Source organism: Mesoplodon mirus (assembly GCF_964341445.2).
Source record: "Mesoplodon mirus genome assembly, chromosome: 14".
Taxonomy (NCBI): Eukaryota; Metazoa; Chordata; class Mammalia; order Artiodactyla; family Ziphiidae; genus Mesoplodon; species Mesoplodon mirus.
Genome location: NC_138990.1, coordinates 9,639,628 through 9,661,409, shown reverse-complemented (window position 1 = coordinate 9,661,409; position 21,782 = coordinate 9,639,628). Strand labels below are relative to the sequence as shown.

Genomic DNA, 21,782 nt, shown 5'->3' with positions numbered 1-21,782 from the left:
CCTCTCTACAGGCCACGTCCCTCAAGCTCACACGAGCCTCCGCGTGGCCCAGTGGGAGGTGGTGCCGGGTGGGAAGAGCCGGGCAAATGTGATCTCTATACCAGTCCCTGCCCCTGCATGGCTGAGCGGCCTCAGGCAAGGATCTTGACCTCTCTGAGGCTTGATTTCCTCCAGAGGAAAGCAGGAATAACCACAGTCCCCACCTGCAGGGTCATTCTGAGGCTTAAATGAGTTAATGTATACAATATTCCTCTGGGACACAGAACACTCAGAGAAGGAGACTGTCACCTCCGCAAAAAGTACTGTTCAGAAAGAAGAGGAATTCAGGTACCAGTCCTGCTATGTTTCTCTCTCTCTCTCTCTCTTTTTTTTTTTTTTTTTTTTGGCCCAGCCTCGTGGCTTGCAGGATCTTAGTTCCTCAACAACGGATGGAACCTGTGCCCACAGCAGTGAAATCACGGAGTCCTAACCACTGAACCACCAGGGAATTCCCCTGCTATGTTTCTCACTGGCTCTGTGAGGTGAGGAACTCTTTGCTTCTCCGGGACCCAGTTTCTTCAACTGTAACTGAAATCCAACCAGTATCTCTAATGTCCCTTCTTAAAAAAAAGTATGTGGGGCTTCCCTGGTGGCGCAGTGGTTGAGAGTCTGCCTGCCGATGCAGGGGACACGGGTTCGTGCCCCGGTCGGGGAGGATCCCACATGCCACGGAGCAGCTGGGCCCGTGAGCCATGGCTGCTGAGCCTGCGCGTCGGAGCCTGTGCTCCGCAACGGGAGAGGCCACAACAGTGAGAGGCCCACGTACCGCAAAAAAAAAAAAAAGTGTGTGTGTGTATAGACATATACGTACATGCACATATGTGTATATATACATATAATCACATATGTGCGCGTATATTCATATATGCATATGGACCCACACACATGCACATGGTTTTATTATTCATGTATGATATGCGTGTTTGTACACCAGGGTTTTTCAACCTCAGCACTACGAACACTCGGGGCAAGATAATTTTTTGTTGTGAGGGACGATCCTGTGCCTTTTAAAATATTTAGCAGCATCCTTGGCCTCTACCCACGAGATGCTAGAAGTATCCCTCTCCCACCAAGTCGTAACAACCAAAAATGTCTCCAGACATTGTCAAATGTCCCCTGGGGGACAAAACTGCCCCCGGTGGAGAACTAGTCATGTGTACCCACACACACACACACACACACACACACACACACATTAATATGACACGTGCTTTGACAGAGTGAAGAGGTAAGCAGGGTGAGCACAGAGGAACTAAATTTCCGTGTACAGAGCCCTTGCAATGTGCTCATGGAAGCTTTACAGGGATTGAGACTACAAACATACACAGTACGTTTGAGCTTCTTTACATCTGTAAAACAGTTACTGTGCTTGTAAAGACTGCCCGCAGACTTAATTTGGCTTAGACACACAGAGTCCCATTTAGTGCGTAAACTCGCCGGGCCCCAGGACTTCCCAGCTCCAGTCAAGAATGTGCTCGGGAGCTCAGCCTGGGGGAGAAGAATACAGGGGCACCCTGTGTGCTCCCTCCTCGCACACTGGCCTTGAGGAAGAGGAGCCACCTGGGGCAGCAGGCTGCTGGGGGTCTTGCCCAAGGAAGGAGGCGTTTTTGCCCAATGTGCAGTTCCCTTCTCACCGGATGCGTTAGCGGATTCGACTAAACGTCTGTCTGCCCGGTTCAGAAGAACGAGGGGCTTGGTGAACAAACTCGAGGACCCTGACGTGAGACCACAGGTACACACCTACCCGCCTTGCTAATTTAAGTGAAAATGAACAGGAATCATAATGATAGGCGGAGAGGTAAAGTGAAAGAGGCGGAGGTGAATGTCTGCTTTAAAGAGGGGTCTCTGCTTACCCCAGCATTTAAAAACGAGAATCCTGGGACTTCCCTGGTGGTGCAGTGGTTGGGACTCCATGCTCCCAATGCAGGGGGCCCGGGTTCCATCCCTGGTCAGGGAACTAGATCCCACATGCATGCCACAACTAAGAGTTCACATGCCATAACTAAGGAGCCCACCTGCCACAACTAAGGAGCCCATGTGCCACAACTAAGACCCAGCACAACCAAATAAATAAATAAATATTAAAAAAAAAAAAAAAACGAGAATCCTGAACTCCCTTTCTACCTCATCACGACTTCTGTAACATTTGTTTTTAATTTATCCGAGATCATAATCTTCACCGAGGACCACATGTGAGCCAAACTTGAACTTGAAAACCAAGCTGGGCCTTTTGTTCTACCTGCATTAATGAGTACACAAGGGGGCATCTGATTTCTCCTTCCCCCACCAGTCTCCACGCAAGTTCCCATTTATGTAACTAACAACGTGACAGGGGGCTGCAGGCGGTCTGTGGGTACTGGGCCCAGGGACAGGTATCAGGGAAAGAAGGTTCCAATCCCACCTGACTCACCATGTGCCACTGAGTCAAGTTATTTCAAGCACTGAACCTCATATTTATTTATTTATTTTTATTGGAGTATACTTGCTCTACAATATTGTGTTAGTTTCTACTGTACAGCAAAGTGAATCAGCTACACATACACATATATCTCCCTCTTTTTTGGATTTCCTTCTCATTTAGGTCACCGCAGAGCACTGAGTAGAGTTCCCTGTGCTATACAGTAGGTTCTCATTAGTTATCTATTTTATACATAGTATCAGTAGTGTATATATGTCAATCCCAATCTCCCAATTCATCCCACCACCCTCTCTTTCCCCCTTGGTATCCACACGTTTGTTCTCTACGTCTGTGTCTCTATTTCTGCTTTGTAAATAAGATCGTCTACACCGATTTTTTCAGACTCCACATATATGCATTAATATACGATATTTGTTTTTCTCTTTCTGACTTACTTCACTCTGTATGACGGTCTCTATGTCCAACCATGTTTCTACAAATGACCCAATCTTCGTTCCTTTTTATGGCTGAGTAATATTCCATTGTGTATACGTACCACATCTTCTTTACCCATTCCTCTGTTGATGGACATTTAGGTTGCTTCCATGAGCTGGCTATTGTAAACAGTGCTGCAATGAACATTGGGGTGCATGTATATTTTCGAATTATGGTTTTCTCTGGGTATATGCCCAGGAGCAGGGCTGCTGGGTCATATGGTAGTTCTATTTTTAGTTTTTTAAGGAATCTCCATACTGTTCTCCATAGTGGCTGTATCAATTTACATTCCCACCAACAGTGCAAGAGGGTTCCCTTTTCTCCACACCCTCTCCAGCATTTACTGTCTGTAGACTTTTTGATGATGGCCATTCTGACTGGTGTGAGGTGATACCTCACTGTAGTTTTGATTTGCATTTCTCTAATGATTAGTGATGTTGAGCATCTTTTCATGTGTTTCTTGGCCATCTGTAAGCCTCACCTTTCAATGTATTGACAGTTCCCTGCTAGCTGGATGCACTGCGTACATTCAGTAGCATTATGAAGGTCTTCAGAACTCTAGTTATTCACCCTGAAAATGAAGACTGAGCTATGGTTCCCAAAGTGGGTTTGGCAGAGCTCTGGTTCTGCGAGATGCTACTCAGAAATAAAGGGGTCTACATCCCTTCACTCATCCAACAAATATTTGTGGAGGGCCATTCTAATGCTGCCTGATGCTGAGAATCCCATAGAGAACAGAACGGACCCACTCCCTGACTTCTTCAGTGAGGGCAGGCTCCAGAGAAGACAAGTGTGTATCAGGTGATTGTTAAGCCACATATTTACCAGCAAAGAAACATGGTCAAGTACAGGGAGCTGAGCATTTGCAGCAGGGACCACATCTAAGGCTGGGAGCCAGGGAGTATGCAGTGAGATTTATGCACGGGGTGGGGGACGCCAGGTGGAGGGTAGTATTCCAAACACAAGGAAAGCCTTGATCAAATAAGCCCAAGGAATCCTGCGTAATACATTCCTCTCTAAGAGATTCGCAGTGCACACTGGCATGTTAAAGGCCCCAGAAGTCTTGCAGAAATGAAGCAGTAGGACTACCTCCTAACATCCCCTGGATGTAACTCTGGGAAATGCTGATAGAGGTACTATTGTTCCCATAGCCTATAAGAAAGTTCAGCATAAAACAAAAGCTCTAGTTTATGTAATTGGAAAACCATCATGTGTCCATTCAGAACAGCCAAAATACCTTGGAGTTGCTAATGTAATTCTAAAGTATTTTCCTTGGCAAAGGCCTAAAAACATATGGTTTCCACAACTGCTAACATAATTCCAGCATCACAGATGAAGGACTGACTGTCCACAGCTACACACCAGTGGGCACTCTGTCTCCAGCACAGAAATCTGCTTCATTTTTAAAAGAATGTACAGCCTGAATACTGGGATTAACTGAGAAAATCTTGATAAAAATAAAAATTAAAATGATCAACCCACCAAAGATCAACGTATCAAAGATTACGCCCTGAAAGGTCTCAGAAGTGAAAAATGATTTCCCTTGTTAGCTAAAAATGTCCAGGAGGAAGACAGGTTTTTGCTGTTTATTTTATTATATACGATATATTAGAAAGAGAGAAATGCAATTAACAAATATCCACACAGTACAGATTTTGTGTACAAGGCACTGTGCTGGGGCAATGGTAATCGAAAGGGAAATATGACAGCCAGGATTGCTAAGAATATGGATTCTAGAAAACCAGCAATCCAAAACTGAACATAAGTGCTTGCCCAGGGAATGGTACCATATAGAGACTAGAGACTACATTTCCCAAGGGCTAGGGAGGCCTGAAAACCCAGGACCACCAAAGCTGATAATGAGTTTACCTTAACGAAGTCCTTACTATGTACCAGGCGGTGTTCTTTGTGTCCCTGTACAACTTTACTTTATCTTTGCAACCATGAAGTAGGTCCCAGGAATATAAAAAATATGGCCTCGGCCTCAGCATTCAATGTAAATCTGTTGTTCAGCTGTGGCTTCAGTCTTCAGAAGGCCTGAACTTCTGCATGATGGATGATCACGTGGTCACAGAGGTGACCAACATATCTAATTAGTGTCACAATGTGAGAAATAAGTAAATGAAGCATGTTTGGCTTTGTTGTCATTATCTGAACATGCCCCTTCAAAAACAGGGAAGCATTCCACAGGTAATTTGAGTGGAAACCTCCTTATGAGCTTTTATCTGTTGAAATGCTAACAGTTGGCAGAAGCAGATATGTATATATTTTATTGAAAGAATAAAATATGAGCACGAAAGATGTTAATTTCATAGAAAACAATTCTGATATACAACTACAATTACTAAATCAATAGGAGGATAAATTAACATTATTAAGACTAAAAGTACATTAAAAATAGAGAACATTACATACTTTTAGAACAAAAAAAGTGATTGTTTTAAAATTACAATATGCATATTATATTCTACTTTTAAATTCTACTGATTGCTTGGTATGCTCATACGTTAAACAGAATAAACCTTTAGGAGCTATATATACACGCACCCTTAGCATTCAGACTATGGTCTCTAAACAACGTATTACACTGACAGGAAGCAGAGCTCCTAGAAATGGCTGGTTCCAGGTCTGCAGCAGGAAATCCACAAGATGAACTTGGAACCACACCAGTAACCAGGGAAGCATCAAAGACCACAAGACCACTAGGACTGTGTACGCAAAAAGACTCAGGAGCCATCTTGAAGACGTTCCCACTGGCTAAAGATGGGGCAATCTGAGTTTCAATAAAGATAATAATTGTAAATCGACTGAACTACATACCAAATAGGTTTAAGTCTATGAATTTGTAATGATATTTTAAGAAATAACTTCAGTGGTCACCTTTGCAGGGTAACTGGAAACCAACTGAAAACTGGGGAAAGAATCAAATATTTAAATTGCTTTTTCCACATGATCTAGAGCAGGGGTCAGTAAACTGTTTCTGTCAAGGGCCAGATCTTTTCAGCTCTGTGGGCCAATTATGGCCTCACTGGCAACTACTCAATTCAGCCCTTGCAGTGCAAAAGCAGCCACTGACACTATGCAAATGAATGGGCATGGCTGTTTCAATAAAACTGAAATTACAAAAATAAATATTGGGTCAGATTTAGCCTGTGGATCTCAGTTTGCTGACCTCTGATCCAAGGTAGCCAATAGTTGATGAGGGGTAGTTTCTTTCTTTCTTTTTTTCAATATTTATTTATTTATTTGGCTGTGCCAGGTCTTAGTTGTGGCACATAGGATCTTTAGTTGTGGCATTCGAACACTTAGTTGTGACATGTGGAATCTAGTTCCCTGACCAGGGACCAAACCTGGGCCCCCTGCATTGGAAGTGCAGAGTCTTAGCCACTGGACCACCAGGGAAGTCCCGAGGGGTAGTTTCTCTTTTAAAAAATATTACAGCTGATAGATGAAGAAGTAATGATACAAACAGACTATCGACATTTTGAAACTGCTCAGGAAGCAGTGGATGTGGGTGATGATCATCAGTGGCTGTTAATATCACAGAGAGACAACCAGACCTTAAGTGTCTCACAGTGTAAGGACAACATCTATGAATGAGTCTTGCAAAAATAAGTTGAAAAGTAAAATAGAGTCTATAAAAGTCAATTTACAGAACCAAAAAGATAAAAAATAAAATAAAACAAATTAAAGAAGAGAGAGAGAAACTTGAAGCTTGATCAAGAATCTAAATCCAGCTAATGATTTTCAAGAACTACAGGGGACAGAAAAACATGTTTAAAGAAACCCTGGGGTTGCATTTAACCAAATCCAGGCAGACTGTGAGAAACTCCAGTCATCAGATAAAAACCTAAAAATCCTAATTAGGAAGTTCTTTACATCCTACGAAGAACACAGAACAGAATGTCAACTCTGCGACCTCAATATTTCACAAGATTTCAGAATTATGTACTGTAATTTCTTGATGAATCATTGATTTATGATTGATGCAGCCACAAAAACTGTGAAGAACAAACTATTATTTTTTAAAAAGGACCAAAAATATCTTGTTCCTTCATCTTATTCAGTATTCACAAATATGCTATAGAGAAGAACAGAAACAATCTAGCAACTCATAGAGCTGAGAAATTGTTCCTGTGTTAAAATGTCAAACTTTAAAAATCCGACCACCATACACACACACACACACACACACACACAGAGACTATTACTCAGCCATAAAGAAAAACAAAATTTTGCCATTTGCAGAAACATGGATGGACTTGGAGGGCATTATGTTAAGTGAAATAAGTCAGAGAAAGACAAATACTGTATGATAACACTTATATGTGGAATCTAAAACATACAGCAAACTAGTGAATATAACAAAAAAGCAAACTCACAGATATAGAGAACAAACTAGTGGTTGCCAGCAGGGAAAGGGAAAGGGGGAGGGGCAATATAGGGGTAGGGAATTAGGAGGTACAAAATACTGTGTATAAAATAAGCTACAAGGATATATTATACAACACAGGGAACATAGCCAATATTTTATAATAAGTATAAATGGAGTATAACCTTTAAAAACTGTGAGTTGGTATATTGTACACCTGTAGCTTACATAATATTGTACAGCAACTATACTTCAACTAAAAAATGCAGAAATAAATAAATAAAACAAAAAAAATCTGACCACCAATCTGGCCACTACCACAGTGATAACTGTTTCTGGCAAGATACATCAGTAGATGCTAAAACCAGCAGGCGAAAGTTTGATGAGAAATGGGATATCTACATAGTCTCAAAGTATGTCCCCATAAGACACTTATTAATTACAAAGAAGAAAAATAGTAACTCTCTTGGAGAAATATGATAGACCAAATTTTAACCAAGTGATCAAAATTAACACCACCGGGCTTCCCTGGTGGCGCAGTGGTTGAGTCTGCCTGCCGATGCAGGGGACACGGGTTCGTGCCCCAGTCCGGGAAGATCCCACATGCCGCAGAGCGGCTGGGCCCGTGAGCCATGTCCACTGAGCCTGTGCATGCGGAGCCTGTGCTCCTCAACGGGAGAGGCCACAACAGTGAGAGGCCCGTGTACAGCAAAAAAAAAAAAAAAAATTACCACCACCTATAATGGGGAAAAACAGATGGCACCGCTTAGGAGAAGCATTAAGAAAGACATCAATGCTGCCTCAATTATGCAGTTTTGTTGCCCAAAATAAACAACATGAATCTACTTGAAGAAACATCATAAACATCATAAAAAAAAAAATGTTCAAGGTCCTACAAAATAAATGGCTTGTATTCTTAAAAAGTCAACACAAGAGACAGATCAAAAAATGTTCTACGACTTCCCTGGTGGCGCAGTGGTTAAGAACCCGCCTGCCAATGCAGGGGACACGGGTTCAAGCCCTGGTCCAGGAAGATCCCACGTGCCGTGGAGCAACTAAGCCCGTGCACCACAACCACTGAGCCTGCGCTCTAGAGGCCGCGAGCCACAACTACTGAAGCCCGCGTGCTACAACTACTGAAGCCCGCACACCTAGAGCCCGTGCTCTGCAACAAGAGAAGCCACCACGATGTGAAGCCCACACGCTGCAACGAAGAGTAGCCCCCGCTCGCCGCAACTAGAGGAAGCCCGTGTGCAGCAACAAAGACCCAACGCAGCAATAATAAAATATAAAATGAATAAATAAATCTTAAAAAAAAAACTGTTCTACACTGAGGGAGACTAAAGATACATGACAACTAAGTATAGCACAGGTCTTGGGGCCATTCCAGACACCCCCCAGCCCCAGCAAAAATTTTTAATGTTTTTTCTTTTTACTACAAAAGACAATTTGAGGGCTTCCCTGGTGGCACAGTGGTTAAGAAACCACCTGCCAATGCAGGTGACACAGGTTCAAGCCTTTTTCCGGGGAGATCCCACATGCCGTAGAGCAACTAAGCCCGTGCACCCCAACTACTAAGCCTGCGTTCTAGAGACGATGAACCACAACTACTGAGCCCACATGACACAACCACTGAAGCCCACGCGCCTAGAGCCCATGCTCCGCAACAAGAGAAGCCACCGCAATGAGAAGCCCGTGCACGGCAGCAAAGAGAGACCCCCGCTCTCCACAACTAGAGAAAGGCCGTGCAGCAACGAAGACCCGATGCAGCCAAAAATAAATAAATAAATAAAATTAATTTATTTTAAAAAATGTGTTTAAAAAATTTTTTTGGTCACTAAACACCTTAAGTTGTAATAATACTGTAAATTGTTTTGATGACATTTCTGATTTCTTTCTATATCTCAGAGGTTCATCCTACGATATTTAGTTTTAGCCTTGGAAAAATCCTGGTTTTAAAACACAGTCCATTCAGCCAAAATGTAATCCAATGACCCTCAAACACTACCACTATCCCCATTTTGCCTAAGAGGGCCCTGGGGCACAGGGGTAACAGCCAGACCATGGCTGGGCTAGGGTCCAAGGCCTGACTCACTGTGGCCAAATCCTAGTCCCAGACCCCTTAGCCACATATATCGCTGGTCAGTGGAGTGTGCTTTTCTACCCCTCAAGCCTTGGGCTTCTCTCCACCATTCCTCTCTCCTCTCTTTTGGTACAAGCTCAAAGGAGCAGCTTACTAAGGTGTTCTCCCCATCTCTGGACTTTCTCACCATCCCCTCCTCTTCCTGCATTAACTTTCCTTAGGAGGGCCTGGGAACATGCCCATGAGGATGATCTCTTTCCCACTCCAAAGCTTCAGACCAATGTCTCTCTCCCCGACAATCATTTTATTAACAGAAACGCTTATGTTGTAAAGTAGAGGTACGAACTGTTTTCATCTCACGAATCTCTAAGACTCCCACTATACCTCTCCTCTATGTAACCCGCCTGGAAATGTTTAAATAGATGATATGATTAATAAGCAATGACTGTATCTAATTTACAGACAAACTAATATTCACACATGTACAAGCAAGTGGGGCTGGTCAGGAGTGGAAGTAGGCAGGAGACCAAGTCAACAGATGCACATACCAATATTGCATATTGTGGTATCTAAGGATCCAAGTTTAGTACCTCAAGATGTCAGAAGAAAACACAAGGGAAACTGAAGGGGGAAAACATAGATTACATAGAGCTGCACAGCACAGAAAAGCAAAGGAAGATTAAGATCGCAATAAATACCATCTCTGAAACTCTAAAGACACCAACCATTAAGGCTCTGACTCTACCCCAGGCAGAAGCAGTGACTAAAAGTTCCTCCTGTTAAAGGGCTGGGAAGGCCACTGAAAAGAATAAATGCAGAGATGTTGCTCATTAGTCATTTTTTATTCTTTGTATCTTGCTCCAAACAGCATTTTCACATTAATTTGGCCGTCCACTTTCAGTAGAGGGGAAATTGCAGCATTGCGACTGGAACGATGGCTTTATGACCTTCTGGAGAAGTGTCTCTGGACCCCTCGCTTACTCTCTCAGGCTCAGCTTCCTCGTGGATAAAACAGAGATTGTACTATCAGATGTGCCAACAGCTGTAAATGGTGTGATACAGCACCCTGGAACACTGCAGGTGCCTACAAGGCTGTTTTTTTTAAATATTGATGTTCAAATATTCATGCTGTCAACATTCAACAAATGTCTATGCATCATTTATCATGGGTCAGGTGTTCTAGTTTAATAAAGAAATACTTTGAGATGCACTTTCTCCATAGCATGGCTTTCTGCCAGGGTTGCTGTCCATCTCCCTGAGTAGTGGAGAGGGTAAAGCTCCAGGGGGTGCAGCTGGGCCCTAGTCCGGTTTCCATCACTCATAATTGATCTTGGGCAAGCCTACCATCTCCCTGAGCTTGTGTTCCTCACCACTGGGGTGAGCTGGATGGTCCCTTCTAGCTCAGAGGGCTGCAGGGTACCCATGTGGAGTCCTTGCACAAGAAACTCAGAGGGGAACCCCCAATGCACTCCTAGAAGGTACGTCTTATAAATCCAGCTGACTCTAGTGACTCTGGTATAACATTTTTGGAATTTATGGAAACAGTATAGTCCTAAATATCAGAAATCACTACTGCCAACAAATCTGGACTCGTGAATTGATCAGCTTTTCTTTTCTCTTTTTTTTTCCCTTGTTGGTTATTTATTTTAAATATAGTAGTGTGTACATGTCAATCACAAACTCAACTTTTCATACTGCTCATTCCTACTTCTTTTGCTTTTCTTCCTTATCATCAGATCCATCTATTTCTTAATCACAGTTACTATCTCATATTTACATCTTTGTTTTTCCACACAACACACTTTCTATAGATATTCCTACAAATAAGGGCCCCATTCATGTTATGAAGTATGTAAGACATTTATCTCGCCAAGACTAAGCCTTGTGATACGCAGATCTCCAAGAGGGCTTAGATAGGACCCCCGGCGCCTCCCCAACTTCTATTAACCATACTTGGAAGCCCCTTATTACTCTTCCCACCATGCTACTGTTTTCAGAAAGAGACCACCTGGAAGATAAATTTGGTAAGTGAATAAAAAGATATCAAATTACCTGATTCCTAATTTCAAACCATCTTACACACACACACACACACACACACACACACAGAAAAGGGGTGGTGGTGGGGACTAACACATTCTCTGCAATTCTCTGTGTAAAAATTTAGTATTTATTTCTCTAACAGTCAATTTACTCAGTTACAGGTGATTGGGACTGATTTTTAACTTATAAAGAACTTTAACAAAAGCAACCAATTTATAAAATATTTTATAAAATGCACAATAAGGAAATATTTGCATACTTGGTTCACCAGAGCTTGGTTTGTTAACCAAACTACGTTGTAATCCAAATTGCAGGGGTAGCGAGCAAGCCTGCCCCTCCCACCTCCTTCCACCCTAAAGACACACGTGTATTCTTCCAACCTCACTGATCTCAACAGGAAAAAACAGTCCCCCGGCTCAGAAAAGTCCACGTCTCCGTTAGCAGATAACCACTTTTTCTCTGAAGGAAGGTAACGTGGCGGTAAAATTCCTGGGGCCGCCACCTAAAGGTTATTTGACGCCTGTGGAGCACAGGTAGCACTGGACGAAGAACTTCAACCACAGCCGCTCACTCACTTACACAACTGTTTATTTGCGAAGGTACCCTCCCAGGTCCGAGTTGTAAAGTTGGAACAAATCTACGTGCCCTCCACCCTGACTGGTAACTCACGTCAGGATTTCTGAACTGGGAGACAAAGGTCAGCTGCCCGTCTCCCAAGAGGGGGGGGGAGCTAGTGACATCAGGCATGCGTGGAAAGTCACAATGGGAAGACCCAGACTCTGCACTCACAACCAAGTTAAAATCTTTGTGCTGTCGATGACTAGTTGCATGACCCTGAACAAGATACTTGACCTCTACAAGTCTGTCTGCCCAGCAGCAAAATGGGGATAGCAAGTATCTACTTCTTAGGTCAGAAGCAATGACAAATGTTCAGGTTTTAGCAACCATTGCCAAGTGCTTTCCCAATGCGGTGGGCTGTCAACACCCTTCAAGAACAGCAACTAAGAGCACCCACTTCACCGTACATTTGCCAGCACTGAACAGTCTTCGTAAGACAAAACCTTTGTTAATTTGGTGGCCAAAAAATAGTGCTTATCTGTATTAACACTTCTGACTACCTGGGAGGCTAGTTTCACATAATTAGTAGGTATTCATAGTCTCTTCTTTTGTGAATTTTTTGTTTACACTTATTTTCCACAATTGGGGTGAACACTTGGAGTCTTGTTCCTCCTCTTGAATGGAACAGATTTCTAAACTGCTGTAACAGTTTGGAAGTGTATGTGTGACTTCATTTCCTGTCCTGAGGACTCCAGGTAACTGGAGTTATCATCCCTCACTACTTCCACAAAATCTCATGAAAAGGGTCATGTTCAGGAAAACATTTTTATGATTTAATGTTCAAACTTTGAAGTGTGTTTCTAAACTAAAAGGTCATTTTCCCGTGAAAAATCTGTAGGCTCTACACATAATGAAAAGGAAAGACTGAGGATTCTGAACCTAAAACCCTGTAGAACCTTAAAGCTACCTGGCAATGGAGGGAAAGCTCAGCATCTCAGAAAGAAGCTGCCCAGTGCCCCAGAGCTGTTCCCTGGGCAGCGCACACAGTACAGAGGAAAAGGCAAGCCCCCTGCACTCCCCCCATGTCCCCTCATCCCCAAATGCCAAGGTTTTGGAAACTGCAATCATTTCACTGCTCCCTAAATCCAATCCAGTTTGCGAGAAAACAGTAACACATGGGACATATAAAAACCTCCTCTAAAAATACATTATTAGATTAGCCAATACGGGGCAATTCTCTACATGCTTTTTTTTTTTCCAGTCCTTTCCCATCCCCGATAACTTCACACATGCCAACATCTGTCCCTGACTGAAAATGAGTTGTGTTTTGATCCTCACCTCTACCCCCCTTCCAAGTCAGCCAGCTCCAGACAATAAAAAGAGGAACAGTTTCCCAAGTGTGTCGTATCTTTCAATCCATGCACAAACATCTCATTATTCCCATGTGGCTAAAAGGTTCTCAACAAGTTTGGCTTTATAACTGGGTACAGAGGAAGGGCCTGTGGTCTCCCTACTGCCAACAAAACGCCAGCCAACTTGCTCTTGGTTTTTTACTGATGATCCCGAAGTCATCTAGACACCCAACGCACTCCCCCCCAATTCCTGCACCTCCACCTCCGCACTGTTTTTCCACATCCCCTTCTTCAACGCTTGGGCTCACCTGCAAAGTCAAGAGAACAGTACCTCCTGTTGGTGGATGGAGCTACGGAGCATCCTCCATCTCTGAGGGAAGAAGACTGCCTTCGTCCCGAAGCGCTCAGTCTCATCTCTTCCTCCTCTTGTTCCCCATTGACCCTCCACCCTACCCTGCCGCTGGTACGAACAAGCTCCCACCCCAGCATCCTACATGGACCCTCTCCGGAGCCTGCAGCGCTTCCCATCCCTCGCGTTGCCACAGCCCATCTTCTTAAATGGGTTGTCCAGAGTCTGGTTTTCCAACACCTTCCAGGTTACGGGAGATAGAAAGTGAAATGTGTAAGGCAGGAGGCTGCTCGCATGTGTGGGAGTCTGGTGTGGGTTCTGGCTGAGGAGGGAGGGACGGGCCACACGGCGGGACCAGCCCTGGTTACAGCACCTTGACCCCCGACGGAGAAGCCTGAAGCTAGCATCTCTGCCTACCTACCTTTCTCGTCATCACCTGCCTGGGATACTGCTCTCTGCAGGCACCAGTTACTTCCTGATTAGTGAATTCCCAAAGCTCCTTCGGAGTCCTCAGGCCTCTTCTCCCCTCTCCCTGTGGCATCGGACACTAAGGCGCACCCCACCCCCTTCCCCCCCTCCAGCTTCCGTGCAGTCGCAGCACCTAAGCCCTGCTCCCACCTCGGCAGAGACCCCTTTCCATCCTTCCTCAGTGACTTCTCTGCTCTGAGCACCTCCTTCCTTTCTTCTCCTGCTCCCTCGCATCAGCCTGTTGCTGAAGCTTCAACTATTCCCTCAGTATCCCCTCAAACCCAGTGCCTCTCCAACGAGACTGAGCAGCTCCTCTACGTGAGACCCTCTGCCAGACCGTGTGGGCTGTTATTGCTAAAATAGTTCATAAGCGTCTGTCCAGCACTGGGGAGGCAAAGATGGAGGGCCAGGGCCCCACTTGCCAGAAGTCACACCCCACGTCTCCCAGGCTCAGACACCAGGAGTTAACTGTGACATCAGCCCCTCCCTCCCTCCCTCCCATCCATCCACCACCTCTTCCCATGCAAACTCAAGCAACCATGCCAGTCTCCCTCAAGCTACCTTTCCTTTCCATTCAGATACTCCTAAGCCCCTTTCACCTCGCCCCTAGCCTCTTGTGAGTCTCCCAAGCATTCTAGCTCCTCCCAGGTCCTCTCCCCACAATCACTATTATCCTTTTAAGCACATGTATGAGTCACATTATTTCCCAGCAGAACTTTGGATGGTACCCTGCTGCTTCTTGAATAAGGGCAGATTCCTTCACTGGCATTCAAGGTCTGGCCCCTTACCCTTCCAGGCAAATGGAAAAACTTGCCTTACCCCAGTGGCCCTGAACTCCTAACCCACTCCATGCCTTTGCTCTCCCTGTGCTGGCTTCTACCTTCAGATGTACGTGCAGGACTTCCACTTTTCACTCTAAATACCTTTGTACTGTTTAAATTTTTTATAGCTAACAAAAATTACTTTGAATTAAAGAGTGATGAGTTTCAGGGACCAGTCTAAAACAATTTCCTTTACCTGCCTTCCTTGACCATGCCAGCCCAAGACACTTTTTCTATTCTTTTTATTCTGAAAATTCTTCTCTGAATTTTATTGACTCTTAACGTGGACTTCCTGTTATAGTGGTTTGTACTAACGTTACTTCTTCCTAACTCGATTTTTAGGTCCTTCAGGGCAAAGCTGGGTCTAATTCAGCCTAACTCCCACAGTCCCTTCCTTAGTCATTGCCCAGGATAGGCAATGAAGTCAAGGCGTTATGACTTTTATCTTACGGATGCCAATCTGAATTTCCCCAGTGTTAGCAAGTAAAAATGGACTCTAAGTTGGAATATAGGATCTTTACATTATGGATTTTCCAATGAGTTTATCATTTAAATTCCTTTTTATGCCACAATGTTTTGGGTAACCTTGCACATCACTGTAAAGGCTGGAACACTCTGTATTGAAGGTTAGATGTGTGTGTGTGTGTGTGTGTGTGTGTGTACATGTGCTGGCCTACTTTTTCAAGATTCCCCAGAAGTAAGATCACTGAAGAATGAGACCAACCTAAACCTTTCCAAAATTGTGACAGAACAAGCAGGTATTCTCTGTCAGATCCACCCACCCAAAGAAAAAGGACTGACAGGGTTTGAGTCTCTCCACAGAGTTTGTCATCAATTGTCACCCCAGAAATCTAAGTGCCAAAACTTCAGCAACGCAGGCAGGGCCCTCGTAAATGCTCATTCCATGTGAAAAGCCCTCATTAAACCCTGAGTTATATTTAGAGAAAAATAGAACAGAAGTTATATTTAGATGAAATGGCTTAAAAGAACTTTCCCAAAAACAGCATGTTTATACTGATCTTCCAAAAGAAGAGGTTTTATCAATACTTGGCTTTTACATACAACTCCTAAAAACCAGAAAATTTCTCTATACATACACAAAGATTTCTGCTTGGGCTCCTTTGTGTCAGGAAGGAAACAGGAGCACCCAGGATATCAGCAGGACTGCCCATGGGAAGCAGTGGGATGCGAAGGACTTTAATACAGGCTCATGTTTGAAGGACAGAGTAATTTCCTACAGAAATTTGAGTTGTGATGGTCTGAGAAATCTATGAATAACTTGGTGCTTGAGCTGCACAACGGCAGCTCTAAAATTTATACACTGGACCCCAAACTATAGATTTCCTCAGCAACTCTACCTGGAAGCGCTCTTTTCCAAAATGTCATTAGCACTCACATTGTGGTCACGGTCAAACGCCTGTCACTTTGCTGCTCACTCACTGAACCACATGCTGCAGTTTCTTTTTGGCTCTGATTAGTCCAACTATTTTTGACATCCACTTTCTTCTGTGCTGACTTACATTTTCCTAACAAAATTCTAGTCAACAGCACCAAGGTGGTTTAGTGAACTGGTGAAGCCTTTTCATGAATGAATGTATAATTTCGTGTGACTACTGGAAGGAGTGAAAAGTGATTTGTGGCCGTTATTCCTCTCTTCACAGGCCACAGGGTCCCCAGAGCTCCAGATGAGAATGAATCACGGCTCGGAGGCTTGGCACACACCCCAGGTTAAGGGGACCTCTTCTCTAAAGAGACTCAGGAAGAGGCCACTTCCCAGCCTCCCAGCCAAACCAGAGTGGAGGGCAAAGGTAATACATGGGGAGGAGATGGCCAGACTGGAGGACTGGCTGGCCCCCAGTTGTCCCAGAAGGAATTTTGCCAGTGGGTGAGGGTGCTGCAGCCCTGCTGCTATTCCTAGGGTCAATTAATACCCTGAGAACACTCCAGCCAAACCTCACGTTTGCCTCTGGCTTGGTATTTCCAGAAAGTGTTAGGGCATAAGAGAACTAAGGTCACCCAATTTTATACCACTTATAGGCCTTAGAGCAGCAAGGACTAAGGTTGTGAAATTTAGATATGAAACCAAAAAAGACTTAGGCTGCTAAAAGAGAGACCAGATCATATAAGCCACCACCCCCCTCACCCTTCAGCCACGTTCCTCCCCTTCTCCCCCCATATCTATCTATCAATACATTCCTTTTACCAGGCAGGGACCCCTACAGAGGGCCACTCTGTCTGCACCTATAGTTTGCCTACAGTAAGAATCACACTAATTACATTAATATAATCATCCAGAGGAAAAGCATCATCTCAGTCCTACAGTCCAGATAATCAAATGCTTAAGTGTTTTCTCCCTTGCTTTCCTAACAGTCAATGACGCCCAAAGATAGAGTCAAATTAGCAGGTTCTACTGAGCTGATCTAACTGCAGGAAACTTCAATAAATTTTGTAACCACGCAGGTCAAAATACAATGACAGACACATAAGGGGCACAGAAACAATGCGGGCATTGAACCTACTTTTCTGCAAGGGCAATTCATCAGGGAGGCAAGATGGCAACAGGAGAGTGAGACAGGACATACTAAGCCCCGTATGAAGGATCAACAGGGAGAGGGTGAGTGTTCTTGGAGGCTCAGAAAGGAGGCTAGTGACATGGGCTCAGGCAGGGAACAACTGCAGGAATGAGCAGGGACCGTAAAAAGCATGCAGAGGGGAAAGGCTGGCTTCCTCAAGGAGGGCTCCAAAAATCCCATGCAGGCCTGGATGCAGTAATCAGGAATCGCCAGTACCAAAAGGAAGCTGCCTTTGGAAGCTCTTAGGCAAAAGAACATGTAAGATGGGAGAAAGAAGGAAGGGTGGTAGAAGATGGTAGAAGAAAGTAGGGGACTGACACAAACAAAATCTGTCCCATTTGGGCTCCTGAGGGGGAGGGGAAGAGCAGCATATGAAGACAGGCAGTCGTTACCATTCAAAGAGGAAGAATCAAAATGCCCTGGTGAGAAAGGGGAAAGGGATAGCTAGCTTGAGTGAAATAATTAGTCATATTTGGAACACTTCTGGCGACTTTATCTGCACCAGGACATGGATCGGTGCTGACTCACAGAAATGCCAAACTCTTTTTCCCAGACAACTAAAGGTAAAATGGAGAAAAGGGACTCCGATAGTGTAGTGACCTACCTTTTCACACACACAGGTACAGAAACCCTACTAAAACTCTCAGAACTGAGCCACATCTGCGGACACGGAAGAGAATCTGTGAAAACCTGAACAACGTTACGGCAGTTTGTTTTGCTCAACTTTTACTCACACATTTTTCTTTTAACATGAATGAGAAAAAGCAACAGCCAGATGCCCGTATCCAGCTCATATTCAGGACTTACATTCGGGAGTTCCCAGGATGCACCAAGGCAGGGCCAAAGGTGCTGGGTCTTCCCTGCTTGAAAGGAGAGGGCTGTGCGGCTCCACTCTGCGCTCGGTTGGCCAGAGTCCCCAGCCTCCACTCCCACACCCCAACCGGCCCGCAGAGCGGCCCCACTGAACCGGCGGCAGATGTCTCCACTCTCCACCAACCGCTGTACCATGACGGCAGGGATGGTCCATTCAGCACCAGCGTTTCCCAGGCAGCCCTTTAACTATGATTATTATTTAAGGACAACTTGAGCATAAAGTGAGTTTGTCGGGTCAGCTCTTAAGGCGCCAAACACCTTCCACCCCGAATCAAAACAGCACGAACTGGCGGGCACTGGGAAACCGGGCAGGGAGCAAAGAGAACCACTACAGCGTGCGGGCGCCCAAGCAGCAGCGCGCAAGAGCCTGGCGCATAGTAGGCAGGTGTTCACCCAAGATCTGCCATCGGACCTAGCACCTGGGCAGGGGGCCCTCGGCTGGGGTGGCAACTCAGGGGACAAAAAAGCCTGGCCAGCCCGGGCTGTGCCCCTCGCAACGCGGGGGGCGGGAGTTAGAGCCAGGGAGGGGGCGAAGGAATCCGCCCTCATTTGCACGTCGTCTGGGGCCCGGTCAATTTGCTTAATCACGGCTCTAAATGCCAGCGCGCAGCACACAATGCGCGCCCATTAACAGGTTTAAAGTGTCGCAGCGCTCGCTTTAAATGAGAAAAGCCGGCAACAAAGGGCGTAAAAGCCAAGTTCCTCAACTTGAAGAATGCCTCGATTCGCCCTCGAAATCATCTTGGCGAGTTTAAAATCCCGAGCTCTACAGAAAAGTTGAGGCCCCCGCGCGAGGGCTGGGGGTGGGGAGGGGTGTGTGTGAATAACCCGCCACGAATACTGGGTTTCTTAGGAACGAACTCACAGCCGCCCAGCGAAACTGGAGTCGTGGGGCAACGTCGCCAACCCAGCTCCCCCGGCCCCACTGCCCAACTGCCAGGGAAAGCTGACCGATTTCCAGGAAGGAAGCGAGACCCCCCCAACACACACACCCCCGCCCAACCGGCACAAATCCAAGTTTCCCTTTAGTGCGAGCAAAGAATTCTGAAGACCAAGGAGGACCCCAGGAGTGGACCCCAAAGCCGCTCCCCAGCAAAAGGGGAGAATGTAAAGGCACTTTCTTTTCATGCAGGCACTGCCTAGCGCAGCCTAACCCTCGGCCGCCAGAGTAGTTCAACCCCGTAAGCAAGTTCTGCCCAGGATCCTCACGGGACGGCCCCATCCCCCATCCCCCACCCTGTCGCCGAGCCCGGGGGCGCATCTCGCGGGCCCCGGCCGCCCACCCGCCCCGGCGCGGCGGGACGGGCACTCACCGTGCGCGCTCCTGCCGGAGACAGGGGTCCGTTGGGAAGGTACGGGCTGCTCAGGTCCGGGATCATCAGGAACGGGTACCCAGGGTAGGGGGGACCCTTAAAGAACGCGCCGTCCTGGGGCCTTCTCACTGCGGGCAAGACCAAGGAGGGAGTAAGGTCGGGGTCCCCGGGACAGCGCCGCGGCTGGGGACCCGGAGTGGGGACCGGGGACCCGAGCGCCCCCCACGCGCGCCCCAGGACTGCTGAGGCCGACAGGGGCGGAGAGCAGGGGCACGGCCGCGGGGGTAAGGGGTACCGAGAACGGCCGGAGATGAGGCGCCGAGCGCCGCGGGGCCGGGAGTGAGGGCTGCCGGGGCCGGCGCTTACCTTCGGCGAAATAGTCCCGCGGCTTCTGGAAAGCGTCCCGGGCGGGCTGCGGACGCCTCTCCGCCTACGGAGGAGACACAAAGGCGAAGGCGGGTGAGCGAGCGCGGGGCTGGGGTCCCCCGGGGGCGGCCGCGGAAGCCTCCTCACCTCCGAGTCCGAGCTGCTGCTCTGGTTCTCCGACTCGTTGACCAGGGACGACTTGACTTCGTCCAGGTCCCGCTGCGCCGAGGCGCTGTCGCTGCTCGGCTCCTGCTCCTCGCCCCCCTCATCCTGGAAGGGGATCAGCTCGTCGTTGGCCCCGAGGTCGTCCCCTCCGCCGGCCGCCCCGGCGCCCGAGCCGCCGCCGCCGCCGCCTCCCCCGCCGCCGCCGCCGCCGCCGAGCTGGGGCATGGTGGGGCCGCGGGCCGGGGCCGCCGCTCTCGGAGCCCCTCGCCGCCCGCGCCCGGCCCGGCGCCCGCCCCTCCCTCCCTCCCGCTGGCCGGCCCGCTCCGCTCGCCGCCGCGGCGGCCCCAGCAACAAAGTTTGACAGGGCGTGGCCCGGAGGGAAGCTGGGCCGGAGCGGCCGGGCCGGGGCGGGGGCGGCTCGGCTCGGGCCCCACCGGCAGCACGGAGCCCGGGGCTCCCCAACTCGCTGCCGCCGCCGCCTGCTCCGCCGGGGTGTCCCAGCGCCTGGCCCGCCGGGGAGGGGCGAGCGGGGAAAGGGAGGAGGGACCGGCGCGCGGGCCAGGGGGGCCGGAGGGAGGAGCCCCGCTGCAAGCTGACACCCGCGCGCCTCGCAGAACCCGGAGAGCTCCGGCGCGCACACACTCGCATTCACACTCGCCTGCCGCTCGCTCACACCTTCCGGGGCTGCGCCTCCCCGCAGCTCGCACCGCCCTCGCGCCCAGACTCGCCCAGACCCCCTCCTCGCGCCCTACCCTGCACCCCCGCGGCCTTGTCCCCAACCTCCGGCCGACCGCTCGGGTCCCGCCCCCACCCCTAGGCATCCCCTAACTTTCTTCCCGAGAACCCCCCAGAACTCCGCACCGGCTCCACACCCCCTCCCACCGGATCCGCGCGCCGGCGGGCGGCACTGCCCCCTGCGGGAAAGCTTCGGACCCACAGACCGGCCGGGGACACTCTCGGTGCCTGGAGACCTCGCAGCGCTGGGTCCCTCCCGGCCTGGTCGCCCTCGCCGGCTGCGTAGGGCACAGGATTGGGGAGATGTATGGCACCCCGGGAATATGCCGGGCGGCCTCCCGCTCCTCTTTCCTGTGGGGTTCCAACGCGCCCCCCGCCCCAGGTCACGTTTTCGACTTTGTTCATGTGTCCAGAGTCACCCAGGCTGAAATCCCAAAGATCACCTTCGCCCCATAGTTCCGGACTAGGTCCTTAATCGAATAACTCACGGTCTTGGTTTCAGAGAGAATTCGGATTTGGTTCGTTGCGAAGGAAGATTGTCTGCCCAGTGACCTTTGAAGCGTTCACGAAGCTGCCTTGAGAGCCAATGAACGTATGAAAAATGCCCGACCAGCCTCATGCTTAAAGAAATGCCTCCTGTGATAACATTAAAATATCATCTCTCCACCCAGTTCAGAAAGTTTGAAAAAGTGGATCTTGTGTCCTCCACAGTGGGGAACTACTGGTGAGAGCGTCCGTTTTAAAAGCAGACTGGAAGGCAGAATGGGAGTACTTAAAAC

General features: G+C 47.6%; 1 protein-coding gene across 1 annotated transcript in view; it reads right to left on the bottom strand.

Annotated features, from left to right (window-relative positions):
* The window catches only part of TCF7L1 (transcription factor 7 like 1), a 164,629-nt gene extending 144,121 nt beyond the window's left edge, over positions 1-20,508 (bottom strand). Inside the window, exons 1-3 of the mRNA XM_082643166.1 lie at positions 20,251-20,508; positions 20,104-20,167; positions 19,738-19,865 (exon numbers count right to left, since the gene is read on the bottom strand). Coding sequence (XP_082499292.1) covers positions 19,738-19,865; positions 20,104-20,167; positions 20,251-20,493 — 435 coding nt within the window. The 5' untranslated portion in view covers positions 20,494-20,508. The remainder of the gene's footprint in view (positions 1-19,737; positions 19,866-20,103; positions 20,168-20,250) is intronic.
* Between the last annotated feature and the right edge of the window lie 1,274 nt (positions 20,509-21,782).